Source organism: Coregonus clupeaformis, chromosome 12 (assembly GCF_020615455.1).
Source record: "Coregonus clupeaformis isolate EN_2021a chromosome 12, ASM2061545v1, whole genome shotgun sequence".
NCBI classification, from domain to species: Eukaryota; Metazoa; Chordata; class Actinopteri; order Salmoniformes; family Salmonidae; genus Coregonus; species Coregonus clupeaformis.
In genome coordinates, this window is record NC_059203.1 from 38,791,277 (window position 1) to 38,815,361 (window position 24,085).

A 24,085-nucleotide genomic window follows, 5' to 3' on the forward strand; every position below is an offset into this window, starting at 1 on the left:
CAGGCTCTGTACCCCACTCACAGCCAAAAACATAAGTAACCACATTTTCAGGAAAAATATGCACATGTACACACACCATGTCCTCTTGGACATCTCCCAAGAACTATAAACAAACTATACAGTACAGGCGAGCATGACATCGTCACAAATTAAATCAAATAAATACATACAGGCCATACATATTTCCAGTGGAACAGCATTGATAAGTATCAGTAGTATTAATTTTTTCACAAAAAAGTTAAACGACAATCTTTTTGTGCTACAGCCACACTGAATAAGCACCCTTTACAGAGGGTCTGGTGACTCCTCACTGTTACTTAGCTTTCTGAAAATGTGAAGAAATCTGCGAGAGGTATTTACCAATCACCAAATCTGAAGAACTGTGATTAAAATGCTTCATTAATATATTATAAACACCCTCTGCTTTCACTGGTGTGATCTGCAGTAAAACAGTGAGGGGTGTTGAGAACGGTTTGGCTGAGGTGCTGTGGAGTGAACACATTGGCCCTGCAGAGCCTTTTATAGGAACTCACAGTAAACTGGCAGGATTAAGAACACAAGGAAGGAGGCTTCACGTACCTTTGGAGTTTGTGCTCAACAAAAAAATTAAATAAAGCGACAAATTTAACAGTACATATTATTTTCCTGAAAACAAAATACATGGTGGAAATAAGATTTTTGACATCAGAGATAAATCATCATCCATTATACAAACGATTTACAATTTGCATATCAAAGAGGTAATGTAGGTGGGGTAGAATTTATGAATATGGAGTGGAATATTGACTCAAAATCAAATACCGTTCTATAGTAATGGGAGACATCAAATAGGAGGGACTCAGTATGCACTTTCAATGACTCAGAGTGTACAGTAGTGTTGCTTTGGATATATTCCATTGGTTTATCAGTGGATGATTGACAGCACATATAAGCCTCTCCAATTGTCTCCCATCCAAGACCAGTAACCAGTGTTCAACTGTTGGCAAACGTTCCAAAACATTATTCAAATATCAATGGAAACTCAAATCAAAAAGGGTCATATATAGTCACACCTTAAAAAGTTATTGTATGTACAGTGATAATACTTGGTCAGGGAGAATATCACCTGAGGGGAAACATACATGAGGTATTGTGAGAAAATAATAAAAAAATAATTACAAACAGCAACCCACAATTGATGTGTGTGTTTACAAAATGGCTACAATACAGTCCATCGCCATGAAATACGATAAAGCCAGGTGTTTGTATGGACCATTCCTGCCTCTAAGTGGGAAATAGGAGTTACAAAACACAACAATGGATGTAGTAATGGGAAACATAGTTACTTTAAATCTATGTAAGCTGATATCTCAGTGACTCATAGACCACTGCTACCATAAATGATAGATAACATGACCCGATAAATGAGGAAGACTTGGTCCTCATGGATTTTAAAAGCAATTTCTTAGTTTGTATGTACAACAGAGATCCGTCTACAACAGGATCGTTTCCACAAATTAGTGCCTTTTGCTCCCCTTTGATATTTTAAGTAGAAATTGTGCACCAATATTTAATTTTAAAAGCCTGTTATATTCAATGAAGTGCCCTTTAATATAGACCACAGGGAGAATTCAATAAATCAGATGTTCTATATGAAGACTTGTTAAAGTGCCAGAATTCAGCATTTTGACATGTCCCTCCATGCACCCTCTGACTTCCAGGAAGATTTTAACCCACTTAACCTCAACATTTCTCTAAGTTTTCACCATAATTGTGAAGCACTATTTATTTTGTTGCTTTGACAAAGTCATTTCTGAAGATTATTATATATTTCATGTGATTAGTGATTCATTTTAAGGAGAAAAAAATACCTGTCCCTAATTTTAAAGGTCAACCCTGTTACGTGAACTGAACTCTCGTTTTAATATGGTGAAACTCTGAACATCGAATAGTGAAATCATAGTGTAAAAGCAGGTGAGCTGATTCTACTCTTTTTGGCAATTTTCTGGTGTTTTGTGGTGGAAAATTGAGTGGGTCGAGCATAACACATCAACCATGTTACCCATAGTTAGACAGGCTAGAATGTTTTTTGATGTTTTTTTTGTGAAGCTTGCATTCAATTGCCCCTCCCTGCTGCTGATTTAAGAGGAAATCGTCAACCCTGTTACGGTCAACCTATATATTTATTACTTTACTTGATAGGCACGTACTATAGTCTTTTTTTTTTTACCTCTTGAGATGGGAAAACGTTTTTTATTAAGTTGAACATGTGCTCTTTATGACAGAATGTAAACATTTTGTGAAATCGAACGTTTTTTTCCCCAAAAGGCACCGAATTGGTGGAATGACCCCTACACAGCATTCATAGAAATTCCCCCTATATACTCCCTGACAAAAGAAACACTCAAAACAGTTAGACCTCTCCCAAAAGCAATTCAACATGGCATGAATACAGTATAAAGACAAACAGAACAAAAATAAATTAATCTATAGGGTAAAACCATTAGTGTCCTTTGATAAGTCTTTCGGGAAAGTTACTTAAAAAAAGTTTACAATTAAATTACACATTCTGTTACTAAATACACAGTTGTATACAGTATATATCCTGCCATTGAGATTAACATGGGCATTGTCAGGGGCAATACTAGTAGTAGCAGTAATTGCGTTGGCAGACATTTTAGTAGGAACAGAACAGAGAAGGGGGGCTGCAGGGACAGAAGGATGGGGTAGGTTGGGGACAGGGTTTGTCAGTAGTTTTGGCTGAATAGGCGAGGTAGGGCTTGTCACAACTCAAACAGTGGTGGCTTTAAAAAGACTGGCAGGAGAGTTTTTATGAAGTATTCTTTTACATTTTGCTTTTGTCATTGCATTCTTTGAAAAGACCCTGACCCCTCTCTTTCGCTCTCCGTATCCTTTAGTGCGGGACAGGGTCCCAAGCGCTCTCCTCAGGTCTTTGGGACGGGACCCTCTCAGACTTTGATGTCCTCCTGGACACTGAGCTGGGACAGGGTCTTCTTGATGCGCAGGGCGGTGAGGCGGGCGGCTCCGTTGGCATACCAACACTCCCTCATGATCTTTCCCATTACACGCAGGGCCTGGGGGGAGGGGAAAAAATAAGGAGAGATAAAGTAGAGTGTTATCTAAAGCTCTGGGCAGGAAAATTGGACCAAGGGTAGAGCGAACATGAAGAAAGTGAGATTAGAGAAAGTCATACATGCAAATATGGTGCAGATATGCACAGGGCTAAACAAGCTTATCAAAACCACCAATGCACCCACAGAGAACAAGCCCGGCAAATGAACATACTTCATTTAAATACACAAGCATACAATGTAATACTTATAAGAAACCAGTGACACTTTCATATCAGTGAGCGACTGCTGTGCTATCATAATAGGATCGTTTGATTGACCTTAAAAGAGCATGCATAGCTATATGTGTCCATCCCTACCTCGTAGCTCTGCCACCAGTTGGGCACGTTGGGCCGTAGTTTCTGGTCACACACCACCTTCCTCATCTCCTCTATGGAGGGGTCAGAGGGCACCAGATCATAGTAGGGAAGCTGGTACTCCTCATGGATACCTAGGGGCAGAGGTCAAAGGTCAGGAAAGGTCCAGTTTCTAATTGATGGTGAATTAAACTTTTAACTACAGTGACAGAGATACTGTATGCAACCCAAATGACACCCTTTTCCCTATATCGTGCACTACTATAGGGAGCCCTATGGGCCCTGTTCAACAGTAGTGCACTATATAGGGCAGGGTTCCCCAACTGGCGTGCCGAATTCGGCGTGCGGGAGATTTTATTTGGCACCCAAGTTATTTTTTTAATTTTTTTTTGTTGGACATAAAAAAGACTGTAAAAACACCAGCAAATCAGCTTCAAGTGATTTTAATTTAGGAAATCTGTTCCAAAGTATTCCCACGCATAATAGAGAGATATACACTGTGTACAAAACAAAACAGAACACCTTCCCCCCATGTTGTCTCCAATGCTTCCCACAGTTGTGTCAAGTTGACTGGATGTCCTTTGGGTGGTGGACCATTCTTGATACACACAGGAAACTGTTGAACGTGAAAAACCCAGCAGCGTTGCAGTTCTTGACACAAACCGGTGCGCCTGTCACCTACTACCATATCCCGTTCAAAGGCACTTAAATCTTTTGTCTTGCCCATTCACCCTCTGAATGGCACACATACAAAATCCTTCTTTAACCTGTCTCCTCCCCTTCATCTACACTGATTGAAGTGGATTTAAGTGAAATCAATAAGGGTTCATAGCTTTCACCTGGTCAGTCTATGAAATGTTTTGTACATTCAGTGTATGTGATCGAATACAAATGTAAGCAAGGTTTGAAATGATTAAGTTTTAGTCAAATATTATATCTCTTTGGGCTTCTTGGGTCAATTTGCAGCCTACAAATTATTTGTAATTATGTTCCGGCCCTCTGACCATCCGCTCAAGAAACAATCGTCCCGAGGCTGAATCTAGTTGATGATCCCTGATATAGGGAATAGGGTGCCAGTTGGGACTCAGCCAGAGTGTGCTGAGGGGGGAGCCTGTCTGACCTCCAGCGTTGCAGCGGCGTGCGATCTCCCAGTAGACCAGCCCCAGAGCGTAGATGTCTGCACACTTAAACGAATCAAAGTGCCTCATGTTGATGCTCTCATCCAAGACCTCAGGGGCCATGTACCTGAAAGAGAGCAAATATGTGTTTGTAAGCTGGTCTATATCCCTGATAGGTGGTGGGATGTATTGGGGGGGGTCAGTGGGTGAAGTTGAGAAATCAAGTACTTCTTAAGGTTGAGGGTATGTGTGTGTTTGTACCTCTTGGTGCCCACTCTCTGGTTGGGAGCGATGTCTATGGTGTCAGTGGTAGACTCGTGGCGCACTGCCAGCCCAAGGTCAGCGATGGCACAGGTACTGTTCTTCTTCACCAGGATGTTCTTAGACTTGAGGTCCCGGTGGGCAATACCAGGCTTACCTAGACGAAGGCCGAGAGAGTTAGCCTACCTGACAATTACTGCATTCCTGGCAATCAATTGAACTCATGTAACTGATCATTAACATGTTTGTGTGAAATGTGTTTTATGTTGTCCAATTCATTTAAATCAAACAATCATGGTTATCTGCAGTATACCACTGGCTTCCAATGACAGTCAACAAAACTTCAAATGTTGAATGACGTTAATAATTGACCTATCAAGAGATGCTTTAGTTTAGAGGGGCTGCTATGCAACTCATACTAGGCAGATCAATAACCCCGAACTGGAGTTTCCTACCAGCTAGAAGCATGGCCTACATTCACTGTTTGCAGAGCTAGAGGCCAGGAAAAGGGGGAGTAGGGAACAAATCAAAGAGTCCAGAAGAATACACACATACAGCAACATGCAATCCAGTTTGCACATGGGCACAAGTACCACACACACACACACACACCCTGTGTTCCCAGGATCTCCATGTGCAGGTGTGCCAGGCCGCTGGCAGCCGACAGTGCCAGTTTGATCATGTCCTCGATGGTGACGGAGTAACGGTTCAGGTAGTCAAACAGAGAGCCGTACTCGTGGTAGTCTGACACCAGCCACAGCTGGGTCCATGTGCCATTATCTATGAGAGAAAGAGAGACTAAGTTTAGAGACCAATTTTTAGACACTACACCACCTAATACGGAAAACTGACCTAAACACCAGAAAGCTACAAGCAGTGCTCTTTGAAGGGGAAAATCTGTTGTGATGTCACACGACGACGGCCAGTGTTTACCTTTGTTGTCTGCGGCGATGAATCCCAGGATGTTCTCGTGGCGCAGCATGACGGTCTGGTAGATCTCAGCCTCCCGGAACCAGGAGCGCTCCTCTCTGGATGAGAAGATCTTCACCGCCACGTCTCCTCCTCTCCAGCGGCCACGCCATACCTCTCCGAAACGCCCCTTCCCTATGATCTCCTGCAGCACAATGGTCCTGGCCACCGTCCGCTGGACAAACAGAGGGAGGCCTGCACAGAGACAGAGGAGGGAGAGGACCGAGACATTCGGGACACAGAGACAAGGCAAAAAGAGAGAGGAATATACGGTCAGACAATGAATCACATTGCCTAATATCAACCACAGAATATCAACCACATTTCCCCCTATGGATTTAATTTTTCTATGGAAGACATCATTAAAGCCACAGTCACTAATTTATTTGTTCCTGTTTTATGACTGATTCAATAGATCAGACACCCAGAGAGAGCCCCAGCTATGCTGTACTGACCAGAGCCTGATCCAGAGGTGGACATGTCGTAGATGAGGTCCTGCAGGGTCTTGTCCTTGGCCATGTAGAGGTGGTCACAGGAGGGGTCCACCTCCAGCCTCTGCCTGTGGCTGTAGGCCCTCTGGTGGTACTGGAACAGGAACACACCCATGATTAGCAGCACACACAGCAGGCAGACGGGCCCTGCGATCACTGCCACCAGCTCCACCGGACCCCATGTACCATCAGGGCCAAAGCCGCCCCCCAGGCCCGGCCGCAGCGTCACTGAGAAAGAGTGAAGAGAGACAATGAGAATAAATACATATTTCACATTTAATTTACACTGAACAAAAATATAAAACGCAACACTTTACAATTTCAAAGATTTTACTGAGTTACAGTTCATAAGGAAATCGGTCAATTTCAATAAATAAATTAGGCCCTAATCTACGGATTTCACATGACTGGGGACACAGATATGCATCCGTTGGTCACAGATACTTAAAAAAAAGGTAGGGGTATAGATCAGAAAACCAGCCAGTATCTGGTGTGACCACCATTTGCCTCATGCAGCGTGACACATCTCCTTTGCATAGAGTTGATCAGGCTGTTGATTGTGGCCCGTGGAATGTTGTCCCACTCCTCTTCAATGGCAGTGCGAAGTTGCATGATATTGGCGGGAACGTCCAGGAATTGTGTACAGATCCTTGCAACATGGGTGATGGCCGTGCATTATCATGCTGAAACATGAGGTGATGGTGGAGGATGAATGGCAGGACAATGGGGCTCAGGATCTCGTCACGGTATCTCTGTGCATTCAAATTGCAATCGATAAAATGCAATTGTGTTAGTTGTTCACAGCTTGTGCCTGCCCATACCATAACCCCACCGCCACCATGGGGCACTCTTTTCACAACGTTGACATCAGCAAAGTGCTCGCCCACATGATGCCATACAAGACCATGTTGAGGACGACGAGCACGCAGATGAGCTTCCCTGAGATGGTTTCTGATAATTATTCTGTTGTTCAAACTCACAGTTTCATCAGCTGTCTGGGTGGCTGGTCTCAGACCGTCCCGCAGGTGAAGAAGCCGAATGTGGAGGTCCTGGGCAGGCGTGGTTACATGTGGTCTGTGGTTGTGAAGCCGATTGGACATACTGCCAAATTCTCTAAAACAACGTTGGAGGCGGCTTATGGTAGAGAAATGAACATTCAATTATCTGGCAACAGCTCTGGTGGATATTCCTGCAGTCAGCATGCCAATTGCATGCTCCCTCAAAACTTGAGACATCTGTGGCATTGTGTTGTGTGACAAAACTGCACATTGTGCTGGGGACATTTTATTGTCCCCATTACAAGTTGCACCTATGTAATGATCATGCTGTTTAGTCAGCTTCTTGATATGCCACACCTGTCAGGTGGATGGATTATATTGGCAAAGGAGAAATGCTCACTAACAGGGATGTAAAAATGTAAACACATTTGTGCACAACATTAATAAGCTGTTTGTGCATATGGAACATTTCTGGGATATTTTATTTCAGCTCATGAAACACTTTACATGTTGCATTTATATTTTAATTCAGTATATATTTAATGAGTAAACATAACAACCCACACACAACTGTGAACTATGTTTGAGACCAATGTCTTCTATGGCAGCAGATAGCCTATCCCTGTTGAATGTGTGTGGAGCTCACCAGATGGCACTTTGAGGTTGAGGCTGTTGCAGTAGTTAGTGTAGCAGCAGTGTGTGTTGAGGAGGCCCTCAGCGCTCAGGCAGTAGAAGGGTTGGCCCGGGGGTACCAGCTTGTCCCGGGTGATGCAGATACGAATGTGCTGCTCTTGGCCGTCGATGAAGGATGTGGAGGCCATGCAGGCCCCGTCTGTCTCACACTGGGAGCCAGTCTTCTGACACTGGGCTGTGGTGCAGTTACACCACAAAGCTGCAGACAGACAGAGAGAGACAGATGATTTCAATATTTTGTAATTGCTTAAGAAGTTGTGTCCGGCATTGACATATAAAAAACCTTTCAAGACATTTTTCACTCCTCCACTGTAAGAGATGCAAGTTAATATCCAGCAGAGGGCTCTAAAAGACAGCAGCAGTGCTGCTGGGGCCCTTTGACAATTACATTTCACTGGCACCAACATACCCTATGATCTTACCACTGTAAGCTAAAGCATAGGACTATAGAAAAAACAGATTTACGGTGTTTATTACATTTTTCCTCCAAATGAAAAACACCAAGACAGCGCAACAACAACCCTACCCTACAGAGGTGGTTCATCCTGGAAACAGTATCAACTGTAATCAAACTGCATGCCAAATCCAAAGGACATGTTCGGTGGCGGGCCACGAAACAATTGTAGCCATTTTAAATCTCTTCTAAGCAGGGATTTTTCTGCCATTTAAATTCTTGGGCGGAGGGGCCTCCCGAGTGGCGCAGTGGTCTAAGGCACTGCATCACAGGGCTTGAGGCGTCACTACAGATCTGGGATCGATCCCAGGCTGTGTCACAACTGGCCGAGACCGGGAGTCCCATAGGGTGGCGCACAATTGGCCCAGCGTCGTCCTGGTTAGGGGAGGGTTTGGCCGGGTGGGGGGGCTTTACTTGGCTCATCGCGCTCTAGCAACTCCTTGTGGCGGGCCGGGCACCTGCAGGCTGACTTCAGTCGTCAGTTGAACGGTGTTTCCTCCGACACATTGGTGCAGCTGGCTTCTGGGTTAAGTGGGCGGGTGTTAAGGAGCGCGGTTTTAGCGGGTCATGTTTCAGAGGACGCATGACTCGACCTTCGCCTCTCCCGAGCCCGTTTGGGCAGGCCGCGTAAGAGTTTTAAATTTTTTTTTTGAATGATAGTCCCACTAATCCCAAACCAGATGGGATGGCGTATCGCTGCAGAATACTGTGGTAGCCATGCTGATTGGGTGTATTGATACACAATCCAAAGCGTAATTGATAATTTCACCATGCTCAAAGGGATATTCAGTGTCTGCTTTTTTTATTTTCACCCATCTACGAATAGGTGCCCTTCTTTGCGAAGCATTGGGAAACCTCCCTGGTCTTTGTGGTTGAACCACCATTATTGCCCACAGACTTGACATGTTAAGCACATTTTTACTCCTGTACTTATTTAGGCTTACCATTACAAAGGGGTTAAATACTTGTTGATTCAAGACGTTTCAGCTTTGTAAAAAATTCTAAAAACAAAATTCCCCTTTGACATTTTGGGATAGTGTGTAGATCTGTCACAAAATCTCAATCCATTTTAAATTCAGGGTGTAACAACAAAATGTGGAATAAGTCAAGAGGTGTAAATACTTTCTGAAGGCACTGTATGTATGCGTGTATGCATGCATGCATACATACTGAACAAAAATATAAACGCAACGTGTAAAGTGTTGGTCCCATGTTTCATGAACGGAAATAAAAGATCCCAGAAATGTTCCATATGCATAAGAAGCTTATTTCTCCAAAATGTTGTGCACACATTTGTTTACATCCCTGTTAGTGAGCATTTCTCTTTTGCCAAGATCATCCATCCATCTGACATGTGGCATATCAAGAAGCTGATTAAACAGCATGATCATTATACAGGCGCACCTTCTACTGGGGCCAATAAAAGGCAACTAAAACATGCAGTTTTGTCACACACCACAATGCCACAGATGTCTCAAGTTTTGAGGGTGTGTGCCATTGGCATGCTGACTGCAGGAATGTCCTCCAGAGCTGTTGCCAGAGAATTGGATGTTCATTTCTCTACCATAAGCTGCCTCCAACAGTTGTACATACTGCCAGAATTTGGCAGTACATACAACCGGCCTCACAACCGCAGACTATGTGTAACCACGCCAGCCCAGGACCTCAACATCCGGCTTCTTCACCTGCGGGATGGTCTGAGACCAGCCACCCGGACAGCTGATGAAACTGAGGAGCAATTCTGTCTGTAATAAAGCCCTTTTGTGGGGGAAAACTAATTCTGATTGGCTGGGCCTGGCTCCCCAGTGGGTGGGCCTATGCCCTCCCAGGCCCACCCATGGCTGTGCCCCTGCCCAGTCATGTGAAATCCATAGATTAGGGACTAATTCATTCATTTCAATTGACTAATTTCCTTATATGAACTGTAACTTTGTAAAATCGTTGAAATTGTTGTATGTTGCGTATATACAATTCATTCTGAAATTATTCAGACTCTTTCCCCTTTTCCACATTGTTACGTTACAGCCTTATTCTAAAATGGATTAAATAAATAAAAATACTCAATTAATCTACACACAATACCCTATAATGACAAAGCGAAAAACAGGGTTTTAGAAAATGTTGCTAATTTATTAAAAATAAAAAACAGAAATACCTTATTTACCTAAGTATTCAGACCCTTTGCTATGAGATTCGAAATTGAGCTCAGGTGCATCCTGTTTCCATTGATTATCCTTGAGATGTTTATACAACTTGACTGGAGTCCACCTGTGGTAAATTCAATTGATTGGACATGATTTGGAAAGGCAAGCACCTCTCTATGTAAAGGTCCCACAGTTGACAGTGCATGTCAGAGCAAAAACCAAGCCATGAGGTCAAAAGGAATTGTCCGTAGAGCTCAGTCCCCTCCTGTACTCCCTGTTCACCCATGACTGCATGGCCAGGCACGACTCCAATACCATCATAAAGTTTGCCGACGACACAACAGTGGTAGGCCTGATCACCGACGACGATGAGACAGCCTATAGGGAGGAGGTCAGAGACCTGGCTGTGTGGTGCCAGGATAACAACCTCTCCCTCAACGTGATCAAGACAAAGGAGATGATTGTGGACTACAGGGGGAAAAAAGAGGACTGAGCACCGTAGTGGAACAGGCTGTAGTGGAACAGGTTGAGAGCTTCAAGTTCCTTGGTGGCCACATCGCCAAACTATCATGGTCCAAACACACCATGACAAAGCCTATTCCCCCTCAAGAGACTAAAAAGATTTGGCATTGGTCTTCAGATCCTCAAAAAGTTTTACAGCTGCACCATCGAGAGCATCCTGACAGGTTGCATGACCACCTGGTATGGCAACTGCTCGGCCTCCAACCGCAAGGCCCTACAGAGGGTAGTGCGTACGGCCCAGTACATCACTGGGGCCAAGCTTCCTGCCATCCAGGACCTCTATACCAGGCGGTGTCAGAGGAAGGCCCTAAAAATTGTCAAAGACTCCAGCCACCCTAGTCATAGACTGTTCTCTCTACTATCGCACGGCAAGCAGTACCGGAGCGCCAAGTCTAGGTCCAAAAGGCTTCTTAACAGCTTCTACCCCCAAGCCATAAGACTTCTGAACAGCTAATCATGGCTACCCGGCCCATTTGCATTGCCCCCTTTTCCAACAGTCTTGAAGGAGTTGTCACATATGCTGAACACTTGTAGGCTGCTTTTCCTTCACTCTGTGGTCCGACTCATCCCAAACCATCTCAAATCAAGTGGAGGTTTGGGGATTGTGGAGGCCAGGTCATCTGATGCAGCACTCCATCACTCTCCTTCTTGGTAAAATAGCCATTATACAGCCTGGAAGTGTGTTGGGTCATTGTCCTGTTGAAAAACAAAATGATAGTCCCACTAAGCCCAAACCAGATGGGATGGCATATCACTGCAGAATGCTGTGGTAGCCATGCTGGTTAAGTGTGCCTTGAATTCTAAATAAATCACAGACAGTGTCACCAGAAAAGCACCCCCACACCATCTCCTCCATTCTTTACAGTGGAAAATACACATGCGGAGATCATCCGTTCACCCACACCGCGTCTCACAAAGACACAGCGGTTGGAACCAAAAATCTCAAATTTGGACTCCAGACCAAAGGACAAATTTCCACCGGTCTAATGTCCATTGCTTGTGTTCCTTGGCCGAAGCAAGTCTCTTCTTCTTATTGGTGTCCTTTAGTAGTGGTTTCTTTGCAGCAATTCGACCATGAAGGCCTGATTCACACAGTCCCCTCTGAACAGTTGATGTTGAGATGTGTCTGTTACTTGAACTCTGAGAAATTGGGCTGCAATTTCTGAGGCTGGTAACTCTAATGAACTTATCTTCTGCAGCAGAGGTAACTCTGGGTCTTCCATTCCTGTGGTGGTCCTCATGAGAGCCAGTTTCATCATATCCTTGATGGTTTTTGCAACTGCACTTGAAGAAACTTTTAAAGTTCTTGAAATGTTCCATATTGACTCACCTTCATGTCCTAAAGTAATGATGGACTGTCGTTTCTCTTTGCTTATTGGAGCTGTTCTTGCCAAAATATGGACTTGGTCTTTTACCAAGTAGGGCTATCTTCTGTATACCCCCTACCTTGTCACAACACAACGGATTGGCTCAAACGCATTAAGAAGGAAAGAAATTCCACAAATTAACTTTTTAGAAGGCACATCTGTTAATTGAAATGCATTCCAGGTGAAGCTGGTTAAGAGAATGCCAAGAGTGTGCAAAGCTGTCATCAAGGCAAAGGGTGCCTATTTGAAGAATCTCAAATAAAAAATATTTTGGTTTGTTTAACACTTTTTTGCTTACTACATGATTCCATGTGTTATTTCATAATTTTGATGTCTTCACTATTACTCTACAATGTAAAACATTTTTAAAATAAAGAAAAACCCTTAAATGAGTAGGTGTGTCCAAACTTTTGACTGGTACTGTATAACACACCATATTTTGCGGGCTTCACTAAAGGGCTGTAACGATACCACAGAGTTGAGGTTTCTTAGCACGGCACTTGCTTTACACCCTACGATGACACTTCATGTAACAGTATATGGCCAGTGCGCATTTTTGGCACTTTATTGAGCTGGCAAGCTTATATCTACTTAGCACTCACCATAGAAGCAGTAGTTCACTCTCCTCTCCGACTGGTGTAGTTACATTGGGTGACAGTGTCCAGTCTTGCTGTAGCGCGCCAAGGCAAGATAGGCGTATAGCCATGTAAAGAATGCCAGCCAGACATAATAATGAAATTCAAAAATAAAAGTCAAGTTCTATAAAGACAACTTTTTTCTTAGCGTTTTCTCCGCATCTTATATCTGTCCTTTTCGGTGGATTAACCAAAACGCAGATAAAAATATATCCTAAAAGGATAATAAATCGGTCAACCTATAAATCGGCGGGCTTTATTAACAATACAAAACATCCACATAAAAAAACGACAGATGCACACAAACATCCACAACATCACCCGTGCCCAGACCCACCTGCTCACACCCCCATCTCCAGTCCCGCATCACTCTCAGCCACATGGCCTCAAACTGCACCATTTTGTTTCTCTCCATTGCCCATGCACGTTCAACATTTAAATAAAGAAACTTTTTGATAATAAAGCACCAGACAACTTTCTAACGCCACCCATGACTTTTGGACTTTATAGCATTCCCAGAAGGCATGGATTATTGAGTCATTGTTATTTTTACACTTAAGACATGACTCTGTTGTGCTGTAGAATTAGTCTCGTGTAATAAATTATATACACACATTAGTTTATACTGGATTAAGCATACATTTTCGTTAAATGTAATTTCGTTAGTTATGGTCGGCCTCTATTTTGAATGACAAGCAATTTTACAAGTTCTTGCACATACAGACATCAAGAGAAAGCTCAAAGACACCTTGGTCATTTGATACTCTGAACCTACAGGCTCTATAAATGGTAGACCCATGGGGGAAGTGAAGTTCAAAGACAAAAGGTCTATCTGTTTAGTGCTGACAGCTTGCTTTTAAATAGTGGTGCTCTACTGAGTGTTACCGTAGTCAAAAGTGGACTTTGCCCATACAATTTCATAATCCTTCATCTTGTGACATCACACTGGTCTTTGTGTGGCGATTACAGGGAATTTGACCAACCCAGACTGAGCTGAGATCATTGGGGGTGTAGTGGTGGAGGGGGGGGGGGGTTACTAAAGTGGGTACTATTTTGGGGAGATTGTTGTCGGTTGTCAGTGCTGGAGGTTTGGGATTAGCCCCAAACTAGTCCTGAAAACTAGAGGGGATGGTACGTGGAATTAAGGGCAGAGAAGGGGGGGTGAGGGGTGGCACAGTAGCGTTCAAGGTTTGTTAATCCCCAGCAGCAATGACTGTTTTTTGGGGGTAGGCTTTGGTGGGTTTTTGGGAAGAAGGGGGGGGGGGTTGTAGTAGTGGTTTGTACAGAGGATGGGGTTGACTTGTGAGCAGCTGTGGCTGTCATTAAACCCAGTCTAGACGGTGACTGCCACAGTGAAATTTTGGATAATTGAATTTTATTGGGGCCCCGAGGCTGACACTGTGTGAAATTCCAATAATTCCCTTAAGTTATTTTTCTTCCATCGTAGTCTGTAAATGACCTCAGGTCAAATTCCATGTAAAAGGACCCATGAGCACGAACATGTGAAGTTCATAGGAGCATGTCAAATTGGATGTCAAATGAAAGCTAAGATCCTATACTTTGTTCGAAATTAAAGGCATATATAGGAATAAGCAAAGGCTTTGATTTCTGGTCAAACAGATGGAAAAGGGTTTTTTCGAAAATATCTACCAGAAAAAGTATTAAAAAGGTATTAGAAATACATCAAAACATTATAATGTTGAAGTAAAGACCCCTGCCCACTACACTGAACAAAAATATAAAAGTGTTGGTTCCATGTTTTATGAACTGAAATAAAAGATCTCAGAAATGTTCCATACTCAAAAAAAGCTTATTTCTCTAAAATGTTGTTTACATCCCTGTTAGTGAGCATTTCTCCTTTGCCAAGATAATCCATACACCTGACAGGTGTGGCATATCAAGAAGCTGATTACACAGCATGATTATTACACAGGTGCACCTTGTGCTGGGGACAATAAAAGGTCACTCTATAATGTGCAGTTTTGTCACACAACACAATGCCACACGTCTCAAGTTGAGGGAGCGCGCAATTGGCATGCTGACTGGAGCTGTTGCCAGAGAATTGAATGTTAATTTCTACACCATAAGCCGTCGGTGTAGAGAATTTGGCAGTACATCCAACCGGCTTCACAACTGCAGACCACATGTATGGCGTCGTGTGGGCGAGCGGTTTGCTGATGTCAACGTTGTGAACAGAGTGCTCCATGGTAGCGGTGGGGTTATGGTATGGGCAGGCCTAAGCTATGGACAATGAACACAATTGCATTTTATCGATGGCAATTTGAATACACAGAGATACCGTGATGAGATCCTGAGGCCCATTGTCGTGACATTCATCCGCAGCCATCACCTCATGTTTCAGCATGATAATGCACAGCCCCATGTCGCAAGGGTCTGTACACAATTCCTGGAAGCTGAAAATGTCCCAGTTCTTCCATGGCCTGCATACTCACCGGACGTCACCCATTGAGCATGTTTGGAATGCTCTGGATCGACGTGTATGACAGCGTGTTCCAGTTCCCACCAATATCCAGCAACTTCACACAGCCATTGAAGAGTAGTGGGAAAACATTCCACAGGCCACAATCAATAGCCTGATCAACTCTATGCGAAGGAGATGTGTCGCGCTGCACGAGGAAAATGGTAGTCACACCAGATACTGACTGGTTTTCTGATCCACGCCCCTACCTTTTAATAAAAGGTATCTGTGACCAACAGATGCATATTTGTATTCCCAGTCATGTGAAATCCATAGAATAGGGCCTAATTAATTTATTTCAATTTACTGATTTCCTTATATGAACTGTAACTCAGTAAAATCTTTGAAATTGTTGCATGTTGCGTTTATATTTTTGTTCAGTGTATGTTTTTAAATAACATTCTTAGAGCGTTCTCTGAGCGTTACTAAAGTTCCCTTTCAGTTGGTCACTCGGTATAACATACTATGGGGAGTCAACGACCAATCCTATTCACCTGAAGCAAACTGAAATGAACGGTCCAATGGATGCCGAGCCTGCCCTCGGAAGCCCCACATTCCTGGCTGTAATACCAGGGCTCCGAATACATTTTCTCAATTCTTCGCTCTTCAGCTCGCCTGAAGGAAGTATGTGTGACGCAATTTACAACTTTTCAAGCACTCGAAGGCTACAGGATTTGGCTACGACTTAGCTGTCTGTTAGTGGGGAGAGAGTACTCGTCCCCCTAGATGTTGTGAGTTTTAGGTCTTAGTATCAGTTTTGTTAGCTTAAAACCCACTACTTTCTGCTATGCTTGTGTAGCCAGTGCTCCCTTGCTTGAGTAAGATGGCCAGTGGTAAGACTAAGTTCAAAAAGGCTAACCAGATGAGTTTGAACCTCTGACCGTGCCCTAGGGCATGTTTTCTCACAATGAAAATTAAAAGATACTCACGAGTGCTGTCCTGTTTGCCTGGGGTGGAAACACGCTCAGGAGGCCTTGGCTCGGGCCAGTTCATGTGACCATTGTCAACGTCCATTGGGCGTCGGGCTGACTTTGTGAGGAAGATTGAGGCGTCTGGCGAAGGATCTTCCGAAATCCATAGATCAGGGCTTAATTTATTTATTTCAATTGACTGATTTCCTTATATGAACTGTAACTCAGTAAAATCTTTGAAATTGTTGCGTTTATATTTTTGTTCTGTACAATACTCATATTTGTTTGAGAAATTGTTCTGCCTTCTGAAAGTTTAAGACACATTGCCTTGTGCCTTGATATTCCATTAAAAGCCCACATATCTTTAAGATATTGAAAGTTCATAGAAGTAACAAGGTAGACCTATCAATTAGTTAGTGTTCTTACTGATATCAATTTTGTTTTTGAATCATTCGAAATTCCGGTAACGGAAAGATCGGTAACGGAATTTCTGCAATTTAATTGGCTTCAATGGGAAATCTTAGTAGTCACAAACCACAGTTGGGTTCACAAGTTTGGACAGCACAGTACAGCAAAAGAAAAGTAGAGTATAGTTCAGTACAGTAGAGTTCAGTACACAGTAGAGCACACTAGAGTTGAGTACACTATCCTGTATTGTACTATACTTTACTGTTCTCAACCTAGCTTTACTTTGATGTCCAATAACCAAAATATATATTTTTTTAAGTCATAGCTGACACCCCATTCTTTCTGCAGACATTGTTGAATCTTAAATTCTGAGCAGATATTGAAGAGTTTTGGAAAACGTGGACACCAAAAAAACAGAGGGAGATTTTACAGAAATTCGGTTACCAAATTTTTGCTTCTGCACAGTTCTCCCAGTAAATGTGTTTTTGTCAAATATTCTGTGTTAATAGTTAAAGGTAGTCCTTTTGCATATAGTTGTAATGGAATTGCCCCTCAATGTAAACACTAGACCAGGGATGGGCAACTGATGGGGGATGGGCCACAAAAAATTTGAACTCATCATGAGGGGCCGCAGTTGCTCACAGGTCTGCGTACCCACATCCACACACACACACACAGAGCAAAACATTTTAGTGCCCCCCCTACGTTTTAGAGTTAATTTCATGTAATTCTACACATTTTGCAATGGCTGCTTTAAAACTGCAAGTTTACTGCAATTCTACACATTTTGCCATGGGGCGGAGAGAAGATTTTGCAATTTTATAACTAACTTCATGCAATTCTACTCATTTTGCCATAGAGAAATGTTTGCCCCCCGGCTGTTATTCGACCATGATAACAAGTTTAGATAGCTGGCCGCTAAACTAACTCCCAACATTTTTGACATGGCTTAATTGAGAAAAACTGCTGATGCTCAACCACATTTTCAAAATTGCACCTTGTATATTCTACTATTCTAACTCGCAACAGTAAGTTGAGACCCTGAAAAGCTGAATAAGCTTAATGATGATAGAAGCCTAATTGAAAGTGTAACCAGAACTCTGAAAATATAAGGCTTCAAAAACATTGATAGCTAAAGTAGTGAGAAATGAAAGGGGATTATTACTTTCTGTAGGTAGTGTAGTTAAGTGCTGATACTCTAGACGAGGAGAACGGAAAGAGCACCACGCGAGGCAGGTAGCATCCAGACCGGGAACAACTGATTAAGACACCCAGACGCCACCAGGCAGAAAACACCACTCTACTCCCCCATCCCCCCTCCGACTATCCCACTCTGATCGATACAGAGGAAGTGTGTGTGTGCGTGCACGCACGCTTGTGCACATGCTTCTGTTATTGTATCTGTGCTCTCAGTCTTCTGATTCTAGTTGGCTTTCTAGACATAGGTTCAGTGATCTCAGATAGGCAGGCAGTGTGTTTCTCGCATGGTACTTAGTCCGTGAGAATGTTTGGAGGCATGTTTACATTCACGTGTTGGAATGGCCATTTGTCATGTTGGGTCAGTGTTTGGTTGAGAATGATTGGGAAGCACGAGGCAAAACGGCAAGCCTGAGAAACTCTAGCATCAGAAGACATGCTAATTTGATCGGTGAGAAGAACATGTAGGCTTTGCTGGAACAAAATATATGTTTCCATGTCAACATATTTTGATCAATCAAGGCCATAGCAAGGTCTGTTCAAAAGTTCCCATTTTTTAAACAGACAGTAAAACCAGATACATAATAGGTAGGTGGCCCAAACTTGTGAGTAACTGATTTGATTTGCCCCCCCTGGTTATAGTTCCCATGGGAGACTGGCTCAGACACTCAGAGTCCTGACACAGGAGTCCTTGGAGACAGGATGCAGCGTGTCAATTTGAGAGGGACAAAAAACACTGAAAATCAATGAGCGACTACAGAAGAAGAGTAGATAATGCAGTTGATAGAAATTAGATAAGAGGGAAAAACAGACCTCTTTAAATTACTGAATGACTCATTTGGTAAAAGATATGCATTTGTAAAATGCTTTCAGCATTAGCCTCTCTCTCTCAATGTAATTACATGGCCGTTTCGTAGATCCCATGAACTGTGCTTTCTTATCTTACTACACAGTCCAGCTCCCTTGTTGTCCAGTTCCTCCCATCTCATCTTCAGTCTAAAATCCTTCTCCTATTTTCACGTATCACAAACCCAGGGAATGCGAGTTGGTCACTCAATGTAACCTCTTCTTCAAACATCTCAATCATACCGTTTCACAAACACACACAATTCTGTTTGTCTTTAAGCTTGTTTACTCTAATGCTCTTTATCAACAAGGATGTACATGCCGAGGCCAGGGATTTTTCATATTTTCAAAAGAGCCCTGAAGTGAAGGAACCCTCTCACCTCCCAACCTTGGCACAAGGGACAGCTGTGGTTTAGAGTTTCCCCTGGGCTTGAATGGTTAAGCAAAGTAATTTTGGGGCTTTTATTTGGTGTGGTGTAGATATTAACACACAAATACGCCTGTTTGGGTCTGAGGGGGTCTGTCAGTTACAGTTACTAGGCTGTGAGAGTACAGGGACTATTCTCATCTATGTCAGAGGTGGGGGAAAGAACTATACAAATCATCTTGAGTAACATAATTGAGTTACAAATGTTTTGATACTGCAGGATGACCAATGTAAAACCAATGTGTCATTCTGTAATTTGGGTGAACTATCCCTTTAACATTGGGGGGGAGATAGAAAAATATATATACACGCCACCAGTCAAAGGTTTGGACACACCTACTCATTCAAGGATTTTTCTTTATTTTTACTATTTTCTACATTGTAGAATAGTGAAGACATCAAAACTATGAAATAACACATATGGAATCATGTAGTAACTAAAAAATAGTGTTAAACAAATAAAAATATATTTTATATTTGAGATTCTTCAAATAGCCACCCTTTGCCTTGATGACAGCTTTGCACACTCTTGGCATTCTCTCAACCAGCGTCACCTGGAATGCTTTTCCAACAGTCTTGAAGGAGTTCCCACATATGCTGAGCACTTGTTGGCCGCTTTTCCTTCACTCTGCCGTCCGACTCATCTCAAACCATCTCAATTGGGTTGAGGTCGGGGGATTGTGGAGGCCAGGTCATCTGATGCAGCATTCCATCACTCTCCTTGGTAAAATTGCCCTTACACAGCCTGGAGGGGTGTTGGGTCATTGTCCTGTAGAAAAACAAATGATAGTCCCACTAAGCCCAAACCAGATGGGATGGCATATCGCTGCAGAATGCTGTGGTAGCAATGCTGGTTAAGTGAATTCTAAATAAATCACAGACCGTGTCAAAGCACCCCCACACCATAACACCTCATCCTCCATGCTTTACGGTGGGAAATATGATGATCACCCACACCGCGTCTCACAAAGACATGGCGGTTGGAACCAAAAATCTCAAATTTGGACTCCAGACGAAAGGAAAAGTTTCCACCAGTCTAATGTCCATTGCCCCCCCACCTTGTCACAACACAACTGATTTGCTCAAACGCATTAAGAAGGAAAGGAATTCCACAAATTAACCTTTAAGGCACACCTGTTCATTGAAATGCATTCCAGGTGACTACCTTATGAAGCTGGTTGAGAGAATGCCAAGATTGTGCAAAGCTGTCATCAAGGCAAAGGGTGGCTATTTGAAGAATCTCAAATATAAAATATATTTTTTGGTTTTTTGGTTACTACATGATTCCATGTGTGTTATTTAATAGTTTTGATGTCTTCACTATTATTGTACAATGTAAAAAAAATGTGAAAATAAAGAAAAACCCTTGAATGAGTAGGTGTGTCCAAACTTTTGACTGGTAGTGTATATAAAAAAATATATAATATATATATATATATATATATATATATATATAACCTAATAGCAGGAACAGCACCATCTAGTGGTCAGAACCTGGTAATATCAAGATGTAGAATAGGACATAAACCTAACAACTTCAATTACTAATTTCTCTGAACGGGGGGGAAAAAACCATCACCAAATTCACTGAGAATGCATTACATAGGATGAAGAAAAACAATACTCTGAGCCGCCACTCCATACTACTTGTTAAACATAGAGAACTGATATCCTCATGTCTTACTCAGTAACCAGGTTTGTGACAAAAACATCAGTAGAGTTGAAAATGCGATTGAAACCCATTAAACTTTTTTTTATTTTTTTGGTACATGGGAAGTTAAACACAAAAGTAATTTTTATGTGCACTACGTCGTCAGGCACAGCCTTTTATCCACAATAAGTGAAGTTGATGGAAACACATCTTTGGTGGGAAAATGTGCATATTGTTTTATGCAGATTTTTTTATATATTTGCATGATAATCTGTCGCCAATATATTTGTTTATTTTTTGGGGGGTCCAAATCAGATGTTATGTGCTATATTTATTGAATATTATATCAATTTGGGTGCAATCAATTAGCTTAATTTCTCAGAGATTTGTTGAAATGATATTTCAACAAAATAATGTTGCAGGAATGCAAATCTTATGGTTTCTAACTACAGAGAAGATTTCAGAACAATCTGAGATCCTATTTTTTGTGCTTTGAGGTGGAACGACCCTCGGGCTATAGTTGTGTTTAAAGCGGGTGTTTGGTGTGTTACTGAAGTCAAGCACAGTACAGGTATTGTTTGGTGACAGGGCTGTGTGAAGGGAGTGGGGGAGAGAGAGGGGGAAAGAGGAAGGGTAGAGAGAAGGAGAAAAGAGGCAAACTGTGCACATTGTATTGCTTTGTACATTGTTATGTGATGTAGCCTAACAGGCATGCTGTGATGTTTATGATGTCATTGGGTTATGATGTTGTGGTATTTCAATTGTGTGTCATAATTAAAACTACCAAATGTAATGGTGTGGTGTTCCATTCCATTCATGTGCTTCCATTTAGGTAACTTTATGACTCAATAAGTTGCATTCACTGTGATGTCATAATCATGTTAATTACCAGATTTCCATGTCATAGTTACAAACTATTTATTGTTCAAGTTTACAGTATGATGTCATAATGAGTGAAGTTCAAATTCAACATATTTTTCCTCCACGCAAATCTTCCTTAACTTTGTAGACTCAACAGATAAAAGGATGGATGTCGGTACGCAGACCCGCGAACAACTGCGGCCCCTCATGATGAGTTCAGATTTTTTGTGGCCCCCACCCCCTTCAAAGTTGCCCAAAGTGACAAAAGTGGAGAATAGCAATCAAATAGGCCCACAGAAACAGGACTTAAAGGTTGAAACAGGCTAAAACTTTCACAATGAGTCACAGTTGCAAAGAAAAGCTGTGATTTTTTAATTCAGGCTTTTAACATCCCTCAGTCTGTTAGATTAGATAACAAGTTGGAAAATCGCCATTATCCAACTGTTTGGGCTTTTTTTTTTTTTTTTATCTCAAAACATGGATACAACAGAGCCCCCTGCTGGGCCCAGATTAAGTGAAAAAGGCCTGTATACATGCAATCTTTGTTTACACTGTTTTGATAAGACAACGTTGAAGACAAGCACCCAACCACAGTAGGGCCAAACCATATCATTCAAACATTATGAGTGCACAATCAGGGCCTTTATCGGGAGGGACTAGGACAGAGTGTTTATAGACCTTGAAAAGCACTAAAGGCCAGGGAGAGGAGGAACTGAGGCTGAGGGGGGTTGTTCTGTTTGCTCATTGTTGAATGGTTGAGTGAGTGAAAAAAGCAGCTTCTTGCTGCATTACAGTTGTATCAGTCCAGTCTTCCATTGATCTGCTCCATCAGATGAGGTTAATGTTCACTGGGGCTGCATGTTCATGCAGAGGGTGTAGCAGCAGTGGACCTGCCCCTGGGTAGCCTACAAGATGGAGGTCACCTCTTCCTGCCTAACTCCATCCCTGCCCTAATTTCTGACACAAAAGGGACCCAGACTTCAACTGAAGGAGGTGCATGAAACCACTCTCTCACTTTCTGCCGCTGGCCCTGACAACCTCTAAGGATTGACTGTTAGATTCACATAACATCGCTCTCTACCTCTGACACACACACACACACACACACCTGGCTACTGTAAGGTAGGTCCCTCAACCTCTGTTTAACATCAGATTTCCTCCTTTTATTATTTTTATAAATTAATATTTTATCCAATAATGATAGCTACAGTGTAAGCTAATTCAGGCTGATGGGTAGAACACCATACAATGGCTCATTTTGCAATGTACAGCAGCGCTTGAAGGCTAAATAGGTCAGCCTCAGTCCCTCATTGTGTTATAGTCTCAGCAAAAGCTTATTGAGAGCTTCACTTTAAAACCACTAGTTATCTTGTGTGCAGAGCATAGAGTTTATACACCAAGAGAAACTGTTAAAAAAGCAGATAAGCAAATATTTTTCACTGAAAATTAAGACAAAAACAAACATTTGGGAATAAGGAAATCATACCTGTATGAATCTGAGCATGAATCTGAGAATATCATATTTATGATTATGTGGTCGTTTATTATAAATAAATAAACCAATATTTCCATATTAGCTTTTGAGAATACAGCAAATTAATTCATTCAACTTTGATCAGATGACTCAAACTGCTGCTGTTGGATTATTGTTATGGGTGTCAAGGAATGGTGGAAGGTCCTTGGTAGATAGCTAACCTTGACTGTTCTTCCCAAATCCTAAAAATGTGCTCTCTGAGATGTTTACTTACTAAAGTGATCGTATCAGACAATTAGCTACTAGCTGGCCAGAGACCTAGCTGGCGTAGTGCTATTCTCAAGTAGATAGCTATTTACAAAGCATCTTTAAACATAACGACGTCAAGAATGGTAGGTAGTTGCTTCTCTTATTTTCTGCTCTATTTAACCAATGAAATACCAGTAAAAAAAAAAAAAAATTGTCCAATTTGCTAACTCGGCTTGCTTGATACCAAATCCGTACGCCATGTTGTTGTGCCAAGCAATGTCAGCCCCAGCCGCACAAACCAAGTAAATAAATACACACAGGCTGAATAAAAACATTACACTCACCATCATAAATTCCGAATAAGCCCAGGACGAGAAGCGTTAACAACATTTGTCTCTTAGCCATGATCGTTATATTCCCATTGCATTGCATTAATATTTTGGGTGGTATGGTATTGACAGCAGTGCGAGACACAACCAACGATTTATATATACATCATTGGA

The 24,085-nt window shown here is 42.3% G+C and overlaps 1 protein-coding gene across 2 annotated transcripts; it reads right to left on the reverse strand.

Annotated features, from left to right (window-relative positions):
* Positions 1–1,970: 1,970 nt before the first annotated feature.
* Positions 1,971–24,085, reverse strand: LOC121577616 (activin receptor type-1B). 2 transcript variants are annotated; one of them, XM_041891354.1, is made up of 9 exons: positions 23,927–24,085; positions 7,911–8,156; positions 6,231–6,494; positions 5,740–5,970; positions 5,419–5,586; positions 4,807–4,963; positions 4,548–4,672; positions 3,431–3,561; positions 1,971–3,074 (listed from the first exon to the last, which is right to left on the reverse strand). In XM_041891354.1, exons 1-9 carry the CDS (start codon positions 24,012–24,014, stop codon positions 2,949–2,951), a joined length of 1,536 nt encoding a protein of 511 aa, XP_041747288.1. In that variant the 5' UTR covers positions 24,015–24,085; the 3' UTR covers positions 1,971–2,948. The 2 variants fall into 2 exon arrangements, with proteins under 2 accessions (XP_041747288.1, XP_041747287.1); XM_041891353.1 differs by having other exon boundaries at positions 5,419–5,970.

What these genes read in the sequence shown, in the direction of transcription:
- LOC121577616 (XM_041891353.1), bottom strand. Translation starts at nt 24,014, where the DNA reads ATGCAATGCAATGGGAATATAACGATCATGGCTAAGAGACAAATGTTG. An exon ending in GGAGATCCTGGGAACACAGG is followed by an intron (nt 4,964 to 5,418) that starts GTGTGTGTGTGT and finishes GCCTTCGTCTAG; the next exon opens with GTAAGCCTGGTATTGCCCAC. An exon ending in CAGAGAGTGGGCACCAAGAG is followed by an intron (nt 4,673 to 4,806) that starts GTACAAACACAC and finishes GCTCTCTTTCAG; the next exon opens with GTACATGGCCCCTGAGGTCT.